This window comes from Dermochelys coriacea, chromosome 7 (assembly GCF_009764565.3).
Source record: "Dermochelys coriacea isolate rDerCor1 chromosome 7, rDerCor1.pri.v4, whole genome shotgun sequence".
Taxonomy (NCBI): Eukaryota; Metazoa; Chordata; order Testudines; family Dermochelyidae; genus Dermochelys; species Dermochelys coriacea.
Window position 1 is genome coordinate 61,189,827 of NC_050074.1, and position 19,427 is coordinate 61,209,253.

A 19,427-nucleotide genomic window follows, 5' to 3' on the forward strand; every position below is an offset into this window, starting at 1 on the left:
GCCCTATGCTATTTAATATTTGTATCAATGACCTGGAAGAAAACAAATCACTGAAAATTTGCAGATAAACACAAAAATTGAGGGAGTGGTAAACGATGAAGAGGACAGGTCATTGATTCAGAGTGATCCGCACTGCCTAATAAGCAAGCAAGCAACATGCATTTTAATGGATACATATGTAAAAGCATACATCCTGGAAGTAAGGATGTCGACCATAATCTATCCTGGGAAGCAGTGACTGAAAAATATTTTTTGGGGGAAGGGAGGTAGACAATGAGGTTCCCAGTACAATACTGTGGTCAAATGGGGTAACGTGACCCTTTGATGTATAAACAGGGGAATCTCAAGCAGGAGTAGAGCAGTTATTTTACCTCTGTATTTGGCACTGGTATGACCAATGCTGGAATACTGCGTCCAATTCAAGACAGATGTTCATAAATTGATTCACAGAAGAGCCACAAGAATGACTAAAGGATTAGAAAACATGCCTTTATAGTGATGGACTGAAGGAACACAATCTATTTAGCTTAACAAAAAGAAGGTTAAGGGATAACTTGATTACAGTCTATAAATATATGGAGAACAAATATTAATAATGCATACCTCAATCGAACAGAGAAAGGTCAAATATGATCCAATAAAGGCAAAAAAATTTTTAACAGTGAGGGTAATTAACCATTCAAACAATTTACCAAGAGTCATGGTGGATTCTCCATAACTGATAATTTTTAAATCACGATTGGATTTTTTTTTTCCCCTAAAAGCTCTGCTATAGGAATTATTTTGGGGGGAAGTTCTCTGGCCTGTGTAATACAGGAGATCATAATGGTCTCTTCTGGCCTTGGACTCTATGAATAGGAGGAGCCAATAGCCTGCCTGCAAGAAGTCCACAGAGCAGTCTGGGGAGCTCTGCTCTAGGTAGTTTACCAGCAGCCAGTATCCATGGGAAGTTTAGCAACAGGATAGACTGTGACTGAGGTAACTTGTTTCCTTCATTCCCTATTCTTAAATATCAGCAGGATCAATTAGACCATCAGATTAAGGTCTTGCTTACACTGGACTTTTTACACCAATGTTGCTGCCTTAGGGGCATCTGTGTTCAGTGTGCGATGTGCCTGCTGTGTGGGTCACGGTCCCAGTGCATAACACACATTGAGTATAGCTAGAAACCTAGGGCAGACAAGACCTGTGACAAACTGGGATGAATAGGGCAGTGGTAATTCATAGTCAGTTAAAAACTTGGACAAAAAACAACTTGCGTAGACTAAACTTTAAGACTAGATGGGACCATCATGATCATCTCGTTTGACCTCCTGCACATCGCAGGCCATAGCACCTCATCCACCCACTCCTGTAACAGACCCCTAACCTCTGGCTGAGTTACTGAAGTCCTCAAACCATGATTTAAAGACTTCAAGTTAAGAGAATCCACCATTTATACTATTTTAAACCTACAGGTGACCTGTGCCCTATGCTGCACAGAAAGGCAAAAATCCTCAGAGTCTCTGACAATCTGACCTGGGGGAAAAATCCTTCCCAACTGCAAATATGGCAATCAGACCCTGAGCATGTGGGCAAGACCCACCAGCCAGACACCTGGGAAAGAATTCTTTGTACTAACTCAGAGCTAGTGCTCCATCATCAGCCATTGGAGCTATTTGCTGCTAAAAGTCATAAATTGGCTACGTGCCATTGTAGGCAGTCCCATCATACCACCCCCTCCATAAACTTATCAAATTCAGTCTTGAAGCCAGTTAGGTTTTTTGCCCCAACTGCTCCCTTTTGACAGAGTTGGGAGCTGGCCTCCAAAGTGGAAGGTGGAGACTAGGCACACAGAGTAGCGGGGAAGGGCTCTAAGCCAGATCGCTGGGCAGGGACCAGGTACCCAAAGAAGGGTGAGGAGTTCAGGATCAGAGGTTCTGGGAAGGTCTGCATGGTAGGAGCTGGAAAGCAGGCATACAGAGGTGCAGGAAGGAGTGGGGAGTCAGATCAGGTGCACAGGGATACAGGAAGGACTATTGGTAGGACTTGGGGACTAGGCACACAGTGGTATGGGAAGAGTGGGAGTTGTGAAGCAAGCGTACAGGGATGTGGAAAAGGCTCTGGGTACTGGGGGAGGGAGTTGGGGAGCTAGAGCCTCTGTCTGTATGCATTTAAAGCTGAATTTTAAGCCTGTAATTGTTTCATGCACACTAGGGTGACAGGGGAGTTCAAAATCCAAACAGACCAGAAAATGTTTTTATAATATCTCATGATTATTAGACTGTCATAATTTTTTACCGCTTTAGTCAGCAATAATTGCCCTCCTGAGATGAGGCCCAGGAATGGAACAGGGCAAACTCTTACACAAGACCTTCCTTGGATGAACCGTAATGGAAAGAATTAAACGCAGAATGTTGAGAACCTTGGGTGTACTCATTGGAATAGTACCTGTAATACACTGCCAGGTGGCCCTCATCAACTTTGTGAATGGAGAAGTAGAGGAGGAGAATCAGGACTCCTGCAGCAGCTGCTACTACCGCCCCAGGCTGGGCCATAGTCATACTAACGTCATCTGTGGGAACAAAACACATGGTCATCCACCAATGTTGTTGTCAGTGAATGAAAAGGATTCCCTAATCCCTCCCTTGCCTATGAATTCTTCTTACTAGCAGAAGCTCCCAAACCTTTTTATAATGCAGACCACAACTTCACAGAAAACATTTCAGACACACCTCTCCCATTCTCGATCACAGACCATTTCCATTCCTGCTCAGAATTGCACGATAATCCTATACTTACACGACCAATATTCAGAGAGTACTGTATATATATTAAACTTCATTTAATGTGATTTGTCAGCTGGAAATCAAGAGAAGGAGCTAGGACCATGTGGCTGACCAGTACTCCACAGACCCACCTACAAGAGCTTTGCCCACTCAGTTGTATTAAGATGTCTCAACTCAGAAGCACAAGCTTTCTTAGCACCATCCAGCTAAATCAATTGTTTCAAGACCTTGTGTACAACATCTAAGATTCAAGAGAAATTGCAACACATTTGTAATCTGCATCCTAGGACACAGCAGCACCAAAAGGCAGAAGGCGGCTCTACAGCTTCCTCCTCTGTCGAGCCACTCAGGTCAGCAGCTAGGAAGGAGGAGGAGTATTTTCAGTGCTGCTCCTCTAGTCAGTCACAAGATTTTGGGGTTTTTTAACCCTTGTTCTTTGACGGGGTGGGCAGTGGAGACATAGAATCATAGAATCATAGAATATCAGGGTTGGAAGGGACCCCAGAAGGTCATCTAGTCCAACCCCCTGCTCAAAGCAGGACCAAGTCCCAGTTAAATCATCCTAGCCAGGGCTTTGTCAAGCCTGACCTTAAAAACCTCTAAGGAAGGAGATTCTACCACCTCCCTAGGTAACGCATTCCAGTGTTTCACCACCCTCTTAGTGAAAAAGTTTTTCCTAATATCCAATCTAAACCTCCCCCATTGCAACTTGAGACCATTACTCCTCGTTCTGTCATCTGCTACCATTGAGAACAGTCTAGAGCCATCCTCTTTGAAACCCCCTTTCAGGTAGTTGAAAGCAGCTATCAAATCCCCCCTCATTCTTCTCTTCTGCAGACTAAACAATCCCAGCTCCCTCAGCCTCTCCTCGTAAGTCATGTGCTCTAGACCCCTAATCATTTTTGTTGCCCTTCGCTGTACTCTTTCCAATTTATCCACATCCTTCTTGTAGTGTGGGGCCCAAAACTGGACACAGTACTCCAGATGAGGCCTCACCAGTGTCGAATAGAGGGGAACGATCACGTCCCTCGATCTGCTCGCTATGCCCCTACTTATACATCCCAAAATGCCATTGGCCTTCTTGGCAACAAGGGCACACTGCTGACTCATATCCAGCTTCTCGTCCACTGTCACCCCTAGGTCCTTTTCCGCAGAACTGCTGCCGAGCCATTCGGTCCCTAGTCTGTAGCGGTGCATTGGATTCTTCCATCCTAAGTGCAGGACCCTGCACTTATCCTTATTGAACCTCATTAGATTTCTTTTGGCCCAATCTTCCAATTTGTCTAGGTCCTTCTGTATCCTATCCCTCCCCTCCAGCGTATCTACCACTCCTCCCAGTTTAGTATCATCCGCAAATTTGCTGAGAGTGCAATCCACACCATCCTCCAGATCATTTATGAAGATATTGAACAAAATGGGCCCCAGGACCGACCCCTGGGGCACTCCACTTGACACCGGCTGCCAACTAGACATGGAGCCATTGATCACTACCCGTTGAGCCCGACAATCTAGCCAGCTTTCTACCCACCTTATAGTGCATTCATCCAGCCCTAGGAGGAGGTGGGGTCCCAGGACAGTTAAAGATTTGTATATGTCCAGGTATCATATGCAACCTTGTCCTTTGGAATACAGCGCAGCGGGTACTGTATTTCAGCAGAGCTAAACGGCAGAGGGGCGGGTGCTGAGTGTAGTGGTTACTGGAAGTCCGCAAGGCTGGACTGTGACGGGACAGGAGTGGAATGCAGCGGGTACAGACTGGAGCCAGGAGGTTGATAAGAGTGTGTTGGTGGTGTCTGGGGGGCACATGGGAAAGTGTTTTGCTACAGTAGCTGCAGGGGAGGGCAGGCATGGAGCTGCTAGGTTTGCAATGCTACTAGTGCCTGGAGCATGTCTGCTTGGCTCTCCATAACATTTAAGAGCCGCTCCATAGCTTTGTTCTGGCACGCCCCATTCTCCTTTTGGTCCCTCTTCTCGCTGTCCCGCCATGCCTTCAGTTCCTGTTTTTTGGCCATAGAGTGCATCATAACATCACGCAGAAAGTCCTCTTTAGTTCTTCATAAAAAGAAAAGGAGTACTTGTGGCACCTTAGAGACTAACAAATTTATTTGAGCATAAGCTTTCGTGAGCTACAGCTCACTTCATTGGATGCATTCAGCGGAAAATACAGTGGGGAGATTTATATACATACACAGAGAACATGAAACAATGGGTTTTATCATACACACTGTAAGGAGAGTGGTCACTTAAGATGAGCTATTACCAGCAGGAAGGGGAGGAGGGGGGAGGAAGAAAACCTTTTGTGGTGATAATCAAGGTGGGCCATTTCCAGCAGTTGACAAGAATGCCTGAGGAACAGTGGGGGGTGGGGAAGGGAATATAGTTTTAGTTTTACTTTGTGTAATAACCCATCCACTCCCAGTCTCTATTCAAGCCTAAGTTAATTGTATCCAGTTTGCAAACTAATTCCAATTCAGCAGTCTCTCGTTGGAGTCTGTTTTTGAAGCTTTTTTGTTGAAGATTAGCCACTCTCAGGTCTGTAATCGAGTGACCAGAGAGATTGAAGTGTTCTCCGACTGGTTTTTGAAGGTTATAATTCTTGACGTCTGATTTGTGTCCATTTATTCTTTTACGTAGAGACTGTCCAGTTTGACCAATGTACATGGCAGAGGGGCATTGCTGGCACATGATGGCATATATCACATTGGTAGATGTGCAGGTGAACGAGCCTCTGATAGTTTGGCTGATGTGATTAGGCCCTATGATGGTGTCCCCTGAATAGTTATGTGGACAGAGTTGGCAAAGGGCTTTGTTGGAAGGATAGGTTCCTGGGTTAGTGGTTCTGTTGTGTGGTGTGTGGTTGCTGGTGAGTATCTGCTTCAGGTTGGGGGGTTGTCTGTAAGCAAGGACTGGCCCGTCTCCCAAGATCTGTGAGAGTGATAGGTCGTCCTTCAGGATAGGTTGTAGATCCTTGATGATGCATTGGAGAGGTTTTAGTTGGGGGCTGAAGGTGATGGCTAGTGGCGTTCTGTTATTTTCTTGGTTGGGCCTCTCCTGTAGTAGGTGACTTCTGGGTACTCTTCTGGCTCTGTCAATCTGTTTCTTCACTTCAGCAGGTGGGTACTACAGTTGTAAGAATGCATGATAGAGATCTTGTAGGTGTTTGTCTCTGCCTGAGGGGTTGGAGCAAATGCAGTTATATCGTAGAGCTTGGCTGTAGACAATGGATCATGTGGTGCGATCTGGGTGAAAGCTGGAGGCATGTAGATAGGAATAGCGGTCAGTAGGTTTCCGGTATAGGGTGGTGTTTATGTGACCATCGCTTATTAGCACCGTAGTGTCCAGGAAGTGGATCTCTTGTGTGGACTGGTCCAGGCTGAGGTTGATGGTGGGATGGAAATTGTTGAAATCATGGTGGAATTCCTCAAGGGCTTCTTTTCCATGGGTCCAGATGATGAAGATGTCATCAGTGTAGCACAAGAAGAGCAGAGGCATTAGGGGATGAGTGCTGAGGAAGCGTTGTTCTAAGTCAGCCATAAAAATGTTGGCATACTGTGGGGCCATGTGGGTTCCCATAGCAGTGCCGCTGATTTGAAGGTATACATTGTCCCCAAATGTGAAATAGTTAGGGGTGAGGACAAAGTCACAAAGTTAGCTCATCTTAAGCGATCACTCTCTTTACAGTTTTCAGAGTAGCAGCCGTGTTAGTCTGTATTCGCAAAAAGAAAAGGAGTACTTGTGGCACCTTAGAGACTAACAAATTTATTAGAGCATAAGCTTTCGTGAGCTACAGCTCACTTCATCGGATGCATCTAATAAATTTGTTAGTCTCTAAGGTGCCACAAGTACTCCTTTTCTCTTTACAGTGTGTATGATAAAACCCATTGTTTCATGTTCTCTGTGTGTGTATGTAAATCTCCCCACTGTATTTTCCACTGAATGCATCCAATGAAGTGAGCTGTAGCTCACGAAAGCTTATGCTCAAATAAATTTGTTAGTCTCTAAGGTGCCACAAGTACTCCTCGTCTTTTTGCGAATACAGACTAACACAGCTGCTACTCTGAAACCTTTAGTTCTTCATGGCTGCTTTCTAATTCTGCGCAGCTGTTCAGCCGCCGATGAAGAGGGAGGATGGGCATCCTGTGAAGCCAAAATGCAACATTTTACAGAAACAGTATTGTTTGCAACATACAGACCACTGACTCAGTGATTCAAAACACAGCCACTATTCACATACCTGTCACTAACTGGCTGACCCCAGGCAAGCACACAAGCCACAAGACCCCCAAAATGGTGAGTAATTGCAGGGGGAAAAAATCCGTGTTCCAGGACCGTACTGTACACTGGGCACGTGGATCTTGGGGAGAGCCGGCACCGTAGCGGGGGCCTTATAATCATTACCGTCCCCACATTTTCCACAGGCTGTGTTCATTATGGAAGATATCTCACTGCTGAGGGTGAGCAGGGAATCAAGGGAGGGTCTTCTCCAAGACTGCAGCTTCTGCCCTGGCCCTTATGCGGCTCACCTGTGTGCCGCAACAGTCGTCTACCCTGCCAGTGACAGCGGAGTGGCGTGGGAAAGTCACCCTTAATAGGGCAAGAAACAAAGAAACTCTGCCAAAGAACCTGCGGCAGTGGATTGCCCAATATCTCCTTGAGAGCTTCCTGGAGATCTCCGAGGGAGATTCCCATGAAGTGAGGGAGTCAAGACCCTGTTCCGCTGCTCAGACTAGGCATATGGTGGTACGTGCGTCAGACACAAACCTGCTTTCTGCCATCCTCCTGCCTCCAACAACACGCTTCAACTATTCCCAAATCAAAGCCACTTACCGGGGGCCTCCTTGCCTGTTTGTGCTTCACCAAGCTCCGAAAGCTGCGACTGGCTAGCCTCCTCTGGGGTAGAAAAGAGCTCCTGGCTGCATGCAGCTCTGACCTCCGAGTCATCCTCTGCCTCTGGGTCCCCCTCCCACTCCACATCCTCATCCAAGATTTCCTCCTCCTGGCTCTGTCCAGTCTCGACTTGCACGCGAGCCACTGAAGTATCCACAGGGGCCTTCGCAGTGGAGTGGGGTCGCCACAGAGTATCGCATCCAGCTCTCTGTAGAACCGGCAGCTCGTGAGCAGTGGTTTGCCTCTTGTGCCTTGTGGTAGGCGATCCGCAGCTCCTTCACTTTGACCCTGCACTGTAGTGTGTCCAGGTCACAGCCCCTTTCTGTCATGCATTGTGACATCTGCCCATAGGTATCATAATTCCTGCTGCTGGAGCACAGCTGGGACTGGACCACCTCCTCTCCCCAAATGCTAATGAGGTCCAGAAGCTTAGCATTGCTCCAAGAGGGGGATTGCCTGGTGCATGGAGCAGGCAATGTCACCTGGAAAGATGCACTGAGACCACTGCATGCGTCTCCGAGCAAACAGGAAGGGGACTTTCAAAATTCCAAGGAATTTAAGGGGTGGGGCTCACAGTTGGTCATCTGAGGGCAGGGTAGTAGAGTTCAAACCCACGACCAGAGAGGCAAGAACAGGCATTGAGACACACCTCCTGGAGGCCAACTGCAGCGCTGTAATCAACCAGGGTGTCTACACTGGCACTGCAGCGCTCTAGCCCCGGCGCAGAAAGCTGTATGCCTATCGTCGGGATGGTGGGGTTTTGTTTTTTTTTTTTTTGTTTTTTTACAGTGCTGCAACTGCGCAGTTTCTGTGCACTAAATGGCTCGGTAGTGTGTACATCTTGGGAATTACACCGCAGAAAGCTGCTTTACTGTGCAGAAACTTGCCAGTGTAGAGAAGGCCTAAGATTCAGGAGTCACTACGCTCCATGAATTGCATTATTCAGGAGGTCAGACTAGATCATGAATCACTTCTGGTATTAAAAAAAAAAAAAAAAAATCTATTAAAAGCTTAATATATTCCCTGAAGTATATTTAAGTGAGCAAGGTGGCAGAACAAACTTGTTCTTGAGTTTCAGTGGCATAAACAGCTGCAAAAATATAAGGACACAAAAGTGGCTTCCCATTTGTGCTAGAAATACAGGCAGACACGTCAAAGGAGACACCTGTGACCCAACATGGCTAAAGCATGTCTGCATTTTGTTGTGTAGATGGGAACCCTAACTATGTGCGCAATCCACATTAAAGTCGTGAGTAATTAGTGTCAGGAAACAGTAATAAAATACAGGCCCAAAAACACAACACCCTTCCTCTCAAACTGGCCCAAAAGGAAGTCCCAGAGGCTCTGCATGAAATCATACGACAACCAAAATCTTTTCTGGGGAGCAAATTCTACCATCCCTCAGAAAAGATTCCAAATGCAACAAGAAACTATTATTCAATGTAACCAATCTCATTGCCCAATGCTCAGAGTCCAACCTCCCATTTCTGAGTAAATAGCTGTCTCCCACTCCACTATGAATATCCTGGATCTCTCCCAATAAAGCTTCAGGCCAGGGCATGATAGAGCTGATGCTGTGGACATACTGATGACTGCTTTTTGTCCCTGGATTTTGGTGTATAGCCATACTATGACTGCTGGATCTGTAAGGCCTTGTATACTGTCAGTCATAAAATGCAGCTGTCCCATCTCAGAGACACAGCAGAGGCATGCAACAGCACACTGAAAAAAACATTCCAATCCTTCCTTTTTAGGCCAAACCACAAGAGTCATGATGGGAAACTGTCTTCCATCTCCAGAGCCCACTCCTATGGAGTACCATAGGGATCCATACTATTGACAGATGGGTTGCATGGAGCCAGTAGGTAAAATCACAGGGCCTCATGGACTCAGCAATACATGGATGATACCTAGCTATCCAAATACAAAAGGAAACAGTAGTGCCGGATGAAGAGATAATGATGAAACTAAACCTGGTTTAGATGGAGCCAATACCAGTGGAGTAAAATGCTTCAAAGAACTTGCTGCCAGCATATTACCTCTCCTCAGATAGCCAAGTCTATAGACACAATCTTGAACCCATCATAAATCTCTAGCTGCGGAAAGATCCTCTTCCATCTGTGTTTGTCTCAGCTTGTCAGACTCGGGTCCAGACACAAGTGACCTCAGCATTTGTGATCGTTCAACTAGATTACCGTAGCAATATATCTAGAAATGAATTCACCAACATAAGGCTCCAACTGGTTCAAACCGCAGCAGCTCATCTTCTTAGCAATACAAACACTCAAAAGGACATCACTCCAGAGCCTGGCTCCTGCATTGGCTCAATTTAAATAAGGAGTCACACCAATGGGTCCTGCCTTCCAAGCTCCTCCACAGAAACACCCAGCTACCTAAAAGAACACCTCAGTCACAAGGACCACTGTTGACTGTATCCTTTAACGGTCCTGTTTCAACACCAAAGTCATACTCTAACCATGACTGGGGACACAACAGTATGTTAAGTGGTTCCCTGTGATATGGCTGAACTTGTAGTGTAAATGGGCCTAGAATGACACTGAAAAATTGACTTAGGCCCAAGGTAAATCTAGTTTAAAAAGGCCTCCCACCAATAGAAATGTTTCCATGGAAACCTTCCCCCCCTCTACTTTCACAAAAGCTTTTTTAAAGGAACACAATATGTTCTGCAGCATTTGTAGCCTGAACTTTGTAGATTCATGTCCAAATGCAGTGCAGGCACATATTAGAAAATGACTTGCCGATTCTTATTGCCTAAGCAGTCATGTGCAGTGAATTTGATATTTTCAAATTCTGTCAGCTAAGATGCTATTAGTAACAAATAAGGAAATTAAAAAAAAAAAAAAAAGAACAGAACTCTGTTTGTGCGCCTCACAACACCTCTTTAAATTCTCCATGCAATTGGAAGTTACAGTGGCAAAGTGACAAGAATCAAGGAGCACTTGTGGCACCTTAGAGACTAAAATTTATTTGAGCATAAGCTTTTGTGAGCTACATCTCACTTCTTAGTCTCTTAAGGTGCCACACGTACTCCTTTTCTTTTTGCGGATACAGACTAACACAGCTGCTACTCTGAAAAGAATCAAGGGTTCAGTACTTAATTGGTTTCTGAAGTATCTTGGCCTCTACGCTATATGAACTTGGCTATTAATTTTACTGCAACTTTAGAACCTGTAAACAGCCAAGTAAAAACCTTTGTATGCAGGAAGGAGTGTACAGCTGTCCTCAGCAAGCTGTTCTTATTTTGCTACTGCAGACACTTAGTCACACCTATAATTTAAGGTGATCTGCAAAAAATAAGTCACCTAATTTATGTCTTTTTTGCTTCTTTATACTGTACGTATATTTTCTCTCTCCCCCCAAAAGGCAGATGCAGTGCTTGTTTTACCTTTAAAAATAACAACGTTTCATTTTCTGCTTTTGAATAAGGTGTCCCCTACAAGAGCCAAAGAACTGGAAAAAGAGCTCTGTGCCCTAAGAAGAAAAGGCAGATCTTCAGAGATCTTCCTTCTCAACTGTTTGTCTAACATTTCAGTTAAATATGAGTTTAAATACAATTTTAGATAAACTGACTAAAAACCCTTTCCTCTCGGTTGGCTCAGGAATTGCTTCCTTCACACAGTACCACAACCCTACTAGCTCTCCAGGTAAAAATGGATAGCCAACACCCAAAATTTGCAATTAAACACTTCTAGACAGCTAAAAAAGGGTAAACACTCCCCCCATACCCCACTTCTTAACCCAGCAAGTTTAAGCTTGCACATTTTTCTTTAGGAACATAGCAATTTTCACACTGGATCCGACTTTACTCCTGGAGGAATTCTGCACCACTGCACAAGGCAGAATTTTGCAGAAATTAATGTTGTGTGCGCAGAATTTCCTTCCCGCTCCCACAGAAATGGGCTGCAGAGATGTTGGCTGCCATCAGGGGCCACTGGACCCGGCAGAGCCCAGCTCACAAATAGAAGACAAGGCTAGGGGAAAGTGGAGTGAAGTAGAGGGCTCCCAGCAGCTGCAGTTCCCAGCATGCCCTGAAGCAACGAGGCAATGGTGCACAGGAAACTCTGTGCAAAGCTGGAACCCAGTATCAGGCTGTTTCTGCTCTGGATCCCTGGGTACGAGGTGAGAGTGTCTGATCTGGGGAAGGCCCCACAGCTGGGCTCTGAGGGGGAGGAGTGAGTGTCTAGGCTGGGGAAAGCCTTATGGCAGGACTCTAGGTGGGAGGGGGTGACTGTGTCTGGGCTGGGGAGGCAAAGCTGGCCTCAAGGGAGGGGGAGAGGAAGTGTCTGGGCTGGGGGGGGTGTTGTGCATGGCTGGGCTGGGGGGGAGGGGTGTATATTTCTGGGAGAGGGGAGGCCCACAGCTGGCCTCGGGGGGGGGGGGGGGGGGGGAGGAGAGAAGGGGAAGTATCTGGGCTAGGGGAGGGTGCATGGCTGGGCTCGGAGGGGGAAAGGGTGTGTGTGTCTGGGTGGGGGGGGGCTGCAGCCAACCTCTAGGAGGAGTGGATGAGTGTGTCTAGGCCAGGAAGGGCCTTATGGCTAGGCTCTGGGGGGCCTGCAGCTGGTCTCTGGGAGGGTGGGGGAAAGTGTGTCTGGTCCCCGCAGCTGGGCTATGGGGGGGGGAGGGAGCAGAGAAACAGGAATTGAGTTGTCAGAGTGAAGGGGTGGGCAAATTTGTTGGCATGAGGGCCACATTGGGATATGGAAATTGCATGGCGGGTCATGAATACTCATGAAATTCAGGGTAGGGGTGCAGGAGGGGGCAAGGGCTCCTGCTGGGGGTGTGGACTCTGGGGTGGGGACAGAAATGAGGAGTTCAGGGTGCAGGAGTGGGCTCCAGGCTGGAACCAATGGGTTCGGAGGGGGATCAGGATGGGGCAGGCTACTGGGGCTCTGGCTGGGGGTGGAGGCTCTGGGATGGGGCTGGGGATGAGGGGCTTGGGGTACAAGAGGGGGCTCTGGGCTGGGATCAAGGAGTTTGAAGGGGGATCAGGGCTGTGGCAGGGGATTGGGGCAAGCTCCCGGCGCACGAGATTGGCGCGCCTACCTCAAGCAGCTCCCGGCGGCATGTCCCCCCTCTAGCTCCAATGCACGGCCAGATGGCTCTGCGCGCCTCCCCATCTGCAAGCGCCACCCTTGCAGCTCCCACTGGCTGGGAACCACGGTCAACAGGAGCTGCAGGGGCAGCGCCTGTGGATGGGGTGGTGTGCAGAGCCACTTGACCACGCCTCTGGGTACTATGAAAAGGAGTACTTGTGGCACCATAGAGACTAACAAATTTATTTGAGCATAAGCTTTCGTGTAAGCTGTAGCTCACGAAAGCTTATGCTCAAATAAATTTGTTAGTCTCTAAGGTGCCACAAGTACTCCTTTTCTTTTTGCGAATACAGACTAACACGGCTGCTACTCTGAAATCTGGGTACTATGTAGGAGCCAGTGGGGAAATCATGCTGGCTGCTTCCTGGAAGCCTCATGGAGCGGGGCAAGCCCCTGATCCTGCTCCCCAGTGGGAGCTGAGGGCCAGATGTAATGGTCTGACAGGACAGATGTGGCCCGCAGGCCATAGTCTGCCCAGCCGTCAGAGGGTTTTCTTTAACAACACAGACAAAAAATTCCCCCAGGAGTAGAGAGTTACAGACATACTTGATGGCAGATATTTTGAAATAAATAACCAAAATAACTGAAACTGATGTGATTATATAGTGTTATTTTGACAAATAAAATTTGCACAATTGTGCAGTTTTAAAATATTGTGTGCAGAATTTTTAATTTTTTGGTGCAGAATTCCCCCAGGAGTATGACTTGTAGTCTGGTATCTTTTCTCCAAGAGAAGCCAGTGCAGGTATTTCAGAGGAAGATGCAAGAACCCTTGGACTGGCTACTTATGGAAAGCATCCTGGAGGGGGAGTTCCTGCCTTCAGCCAACACTGACTAGCTGGGGTATGCACAAAAGGTGAGAACTCACACACTAGGGTATCCCAAAACTTCCACATTTGGGAGTGAAATTTGTCATGTGTCATCTCTACCCAGACAGGATTTAAACAGTTAGAGAAAATGCCCTTGAGCTCCTGAGTTATGGGACTGTTAAGACTTTTTCCCATTGTAATAAATATTGTAGACACAATCTGCCCTTCCCTCAAACAGGCACAGAAGTAGCTGAGAGACAGCCTTGTTTACTTGGGGCGTGGGGGAGGACTTTGATCAGAAAGTAAAGCCTCAGCTCTTTGATGTCTTGCTTAGGCTGCTCCAGCCAAACAGCTGAAAGGTGGCAGGAACAGGCAGGAATAAACATTCACAATTTCACCGAGGCCAGCAAGACTATGCACTTTTAAATAGTCACCTCACAGAACTGAAATTAAGTTTTTCAGCTTGTGGGTTTTAGCAGGGCAAGGAGATCAACTTTCCCTTTGGTGCCAACAGTTGCTCCAGGGTGCAGAACTATCTAGAAAAGTATTAAGGAGCCTTTCTCTAAGTTCCTCATCCAGCCCAGGTGTCTAAACATCTTTCTCCTGAACTAAACTGGACACTTCCTAGAACAATCTTTGACAAGCTAGTCCTTCCCTGACTGAGGGCTGCTGTGACGACTAGCTTGGTGCAAATCAGAAGAGTGGTAGAGATCAAAGGGCCCCCAAGGGAATGGCTGAGAACCAAAAGCTTCTCACTTCTGAATGTTTAGGGTGAGAAGGGGAGAAGCTGGTCATCTATTTTTGCAGACTCTTTGCTTTTCCTTTATTTGAAAAAGTGACATTTCTCGTGACAGATTGCAAAGAATCAGGTGTAACTAATGCGCAGTCTTGTCTTCCTGTATCTGCAGATAAAACAGCATTAAAGGCTCAGAATTTTGCCAAGCAGCTACAGAATGAAGTTATCAAGTTTCTGGATAAGTCTCCCTGTGGCTGCTCAGAACTGTAGGCAGCAGTGAAATTATTCACTGGGGAAGAGAGCCCAAAACCACAGAAGCTAAGGGACTGGGTAGAATGTGTCTGTGTTCATAAGAATCAGCCTAAGAAACCCACAGCTGACATATGAGGCTATCAAGAAACTGGTGTAATGATTGCCTATCTCAGCAAGCACCAATAGACAGCCATACTAGAACATGCCCCCCAGGACATTTCACCTTCAGCTTGTGGGAAAGTGAAGAGCTCTTACTATTAATATGCTCACACTTTTTCACACAGCACTACACCACCAGACTCTTCAGCATGATTAAAAATGGCCCAGCGAGAATAAACTAAGACACAGCTGCAGCTTCCTAAGCACAGACCTCCGCAGCCAGGAGTCTGGATTGCTGCTTTAGTCACCCCACCTGCTGCAAAATCAATTAGTCTGGGAGTTTCTCCACGAGACCTATTCAAACTCTGGAGCACGTCAAGCACCGCTATTGCACTTCTCATCCTGCAACGCAACGCGAGCATTCATACGTTTACCTCACATCGCCCAGTCTCTCCTGACAAGGCGCACCGTGTCCTGTAAGCAAGAACTGCTTTACCTACTGTTTGGGTCTGTTCTACCTGAGCTCTTAGGACATGTCTACGCTGTGACTAGACACCCGCGGCTGGCCCGTACCCGCCGACTCCGGCTCGTGGACCTCGGGCTAAGAGGCGGTTTTATTGCGGTGTCCATGCTCGCAGGCTCCCCGTTCGCAGTGCCCTTGGGCCCGGACTCCAGCTCCTTAGCCCGAGTCAGCCGCGGGGACCTCGGCGCAGCGTTACGGAGCCTCAGCGCTAACCGTTCCACCGCCCGCCTCGGACTCGCTTTCTGAAGCGGGAGGAAACGGTCCTGCCGCTTTCAACACCCGCCCAGGGGCAGGCTGCAGCCGCGCGGCCCTTCCCCAGCCCAGCGCAGCAGCTCCCTCGCTCCTCCGGAGCCATGTCCCCGGCCGCCCCCCAACGCCCCCGCAGGCACAGCCAGGGGCTCGCCAGAGGACCGCTGAGAACGCTCCGGGCCGCAGCGAGGGGCCCCGGGCCCCGCCCCGGAGCAGCGGCTGCCCGGCCGCCAGGCACGCCGTGCGGGTCTCGGCCGCCGCCGCGCCAGCGGCAGGGCCAGCGCGCTCCCCCAGACGAGGCATGTGGCGTGAGGGGATCTCCGCCGCCCCGCGGTACCTGCTCAGCGCCGCCCCTCGCGAGCCAGCGGACGCGTCGCTCCCGCGCACACGCAGCTAACAGCGCCCGCTTCCACCTCCTACCAGCCAATCACCGACCAGAAGGGGCCAGTTCCCATGTACGGTAAGGCAGCGAGAACAAAATACCTGTCGCCACGGATCCGCGTAGTACTAGAAGCCCCCCCACATCGAATCCAACGGGGGGTCGGGGCTCAGTGCTGGGGGCAAGGCGGTGCCGCACTACGGGGCAGGCTCAGTGCAGGACTGGGCCGTGTCACACTGAGGGTAGCTGAGAGGTGGGGCTCAGCCACGTCACGCCCATTGGGGCAACGTTCAGTGCGAGTGGGCTGGCTGGGTAGTGCCACATTAGGAGGAGGATCAGGGCTAGGGGCATCACACCGTGAAGGTGATGCACTGGGCTGGGTGGGCAGGAATGGGATGAGGATCAATGTTGGGGGCAGAGGTGTCACATTGGGGGGTGATGCTCAATGTTGGGGGGAGAGCTCAGTGCTGGGGTGGCATAGGGCAGCCTTACACAGGGATGAGAGTCAGTGCTGGGAGGGATGAGGTTGGGCAGCGTCACACTAGGGGCAGCACTTAGTACTGGGGTCGTGACTGGGCAGCTCGGGGTGTTACAGAGCAATGGTGCACGGTTGGACAATGTACTATACTGCATAGGTGGGGCTGGGCAATTTCACGGCAATGAGGATAAATGCTGGGGCCAGAGGTGTCACAGTGGGGGTGATGCTCAGGGTTAGGGCTAGGGAGTGTCACACTGTAGGGGGCATGCCGAGTCATGAGTGGAGCAATAGGACTGAGGGTCGATGCCAGGGGGCAGGTCTGGGCAATGGTATTGTGTCGTTCTTCTGTAACATTGTTTAAAAGTGATCTGACTCCTGAAAAGCCCATACTCTCCCCCCCCGTCGATCCCCATTGTTAATTTGTGGAACAATAGGGCTGCTCCTCTTACAACAGCTATAGCCATCCACTAAAGTTGGGTTGGGGAAGCTCTATGCGCTTTTGTCAGGATAGCTGTCAAGTGTTTTGTGGCACCGAGGCAGCACAAACGGGCCAGAGAAAAAGCTGAAAAATGACCTAACGTCTCCATTTCTTTACATAAAGGATAAAAAAGTAAAAGATGCTCATCTCCCCCCCCCATGGCACAAACAAGCATTTAAAAGCCAGGCCATGACGGTGTCTGTTCTAAAATATATTGGATTCTGGCTTGAAGAACTGACCATCTAGAATTTAGAGCTGAAGTTACAAAAATGGGGGGTGATGGTGGCAGGAGGAAACAAAAACAAAGGAGAGGAAGGAAGGTGTGTTGTGGGTGAGAGTACATGAGGAAGGAAGGGGACAGGACAATGCCCCCTAAAGAACAGAAGGTAACTCACTTATGCAAGTGTGTAGGGCCAGTTATCTGCTACATAGGACTGTGACTGTTGGCAATATGAAGGACATAGTGAATAGATTTGCAATAATAGACTACCCAAACTGAGGTGGGGCTACATAGAGGACGCATATTCCTCTTTTGGCAACAGGCCACCTTGCCACAAAGCAGATCAGCAAAAATGGCTACTGTTCCATGCTTTTTCAAGCATTAGTGACTTATAAGTAACATTTCACAGATATCAACATGGGTTGGTCAGGGAAAGTGCATAACATTCACTTCTTTAAGAACACAGAGCTGTTCTGAAAACTGCAAGCAGGGTGAACGAGGATGTACAGCCTGTGGATTTGTTACATTATGGCTTAGTGTTTCCCCTCTTTATCCTGGTGGGATTCTGGGGACTTTTTTTCCATGCTGGAGAAACAAGAGGGCAAGGTAGTATCTTTTATTAGACTAACTTCTGTTGCTAGAAGAGAAACTTTTAAGCTTACTTAGAGTTTTTCACACCTGACCTGAAGAAGAGCTCAGTGATGAGCTAAAAGCTTGTGACTTTTTCACCAACCAAAGTTGGCCCAATAAAAGATACTACCTCACCTACCTTGTTTCTCTAGTATCCTAGGACCAACACAGCTCCAAGAAACACTGCAAAACGACAATGGAAGTATCACATTTTTCCATGCTATTGGTCATATCGGTCCTTTTTTCATGATCCAGTACAGCATCTCTCAGAACATGTCCTCCCTAGTTTTCTTCTCTCTCGCTCTCTCTCTAGCAGGGGCAGGAGTTCTGCAGGTGTAAAGGGAGCATCGCTCAAAGCCACCATGCGAGAAGCTGCTTTATAAAAGTAGTACAGCTGTACCACTGAATTTACAGTCACAGGGGAAAGGGAAAGATAAGTTTCAAAGCTGCCTTCTCCTATTTGCATAAATACTTTTAATAAGAAATGCTTATTGATGCTTCAGCATTGGAACAGCTCAGCCCTGCACCACTCTGTTCCCCACCAAGGACAAGGGGGATAAGGATTTTCTTTTGCAGGAAGCTATAAAATATTGGTCCTTGTTCCATGGGTATAAGACAAAAGCAATGAATATTAGAACTATTTTCCACAGACGGTGGTGGTTTTAGCTGATCGCACGTAAGGGTCACAAAGGCACAGAGAACACAGCTGCTACTGGCATCCTGAGTTTGAATGTTGCTAGCCAGTTTACTGCAATGGTATCAACCGAACTCACAACAGAGCGGTGTGGGAAAGTGTTCACCTGTGGAGGAAGAAATAAGGCAGCCATCCATGGGAACCTTTGGGAGAGGATTGCAGAGCATCTCCCTGAAAGTTTCGAGATCTCTCAGGAGGACAAAAAGGAAATCTCTGTGCAATATAAACAAAATACTCTGCATGCCACCACCACCCCACCCAACCTAATGGGAATGAAAAGAAGATACCAAATCTGTCTATATGTCTCTTGTACCATTACCCTTCTAGTATGAGTAAAACAGTGAAAGTCAGTATCTTTGGCGTGCTAGCCTGGAATGGTTCGGGTGCATCTTAAATTTGAGCAATATAAGAAAAAATGCATGCACACACTTACCCGAGTTCCCTTCCCCTTCATCAGGCTCATCTGCACTCACCTGGCATGACTGGCTACACTGACTTCTCAAATTGGCTCATGGCCTGGTAGGAGTCCCCCGCCCCATCTCCTCTTCACCACTCATGGCAGGGGTCTCTGGCTTAGGCTCCTCAGAGGTATTCACGATGGTCTGCTGGGTGCTGGTGCGGTCTGCAGCAAGTATGACATGAAGTGGCAGGTCTGTGGCACAGCACCAAATCTATTGCACTCCTTAGCTTTATGGCATCCCTGACAAAGTGCACACAGCACTGCTGCTGATCCCTGTTATACCCCTTTGCCTGCATCCCCTGAACAATCTGTTTTCACATTGCTATAGCTCTTCTGCAGCTGTGCTTGCAAAGTCTCTTCTCTCAGGCTCAGGAGATCCAGTATTTCTGCCTACTCCAGTCAGGCGCATGTCTAGTGCTTGGAACCAGCCTGGATGGTCAGGCAGTTGCACACAATGGAGAGCTGCTAGACCCCGGTGCAGGGCCAATAGCCTGAGCCCTGTGGTGGGCAGGGCGGGAGCTGAGACCCCAGGCGCGCAGGTGGCAGCCCAGACCCCTGTCCTTGTCAGTGAGGGCAGAGTGAACAGGGGCCACGCTGTATGTGGGGAGTGGTCCAAGCTAATTTGTCCCTTGCAGGGCACCCTCATAGGGA

The 19,427-nt window shown here is 48.2% G+C and overlaps 1 protein-coding gene across 9 annotated transcripts in view; it reads right to left on the reverse strand.

Annotated features, from left to right (window-relative positions):
- Positions 1-18,811, reverse strand: part of ERLIN1 (ER lipid raft associated 1) — a 59,722-nt gene extending 40,911 nt beyond the window's left edge. For 3 of the 9 annotated variants that reach the window (XR_005293963.2, XM_038409694.2, XM_038409689.2), the window contains exons 1-2: positions 18,790-18,811; positions 2,431-2,554 (exon numbers count right to left, since the gene is read on the reverse strand). Coding sequence is in view for 8 of the 9 variants with exons in the window: in XM_038409694.2 (XP_038265622.1) it covers positions 2,431-2,554; positions 18,790-18,796 (131 nt within the window). In the remaining variant the exon portion in view is untranslated. The other 6 variants (XM_043519905.1, XM_043519903.1, XM_038409693.2 and 3 more) reach the window with 4 other exon arrangements.
- Positions 18,812-19,427: the final 616 nt, after the last annotated feature.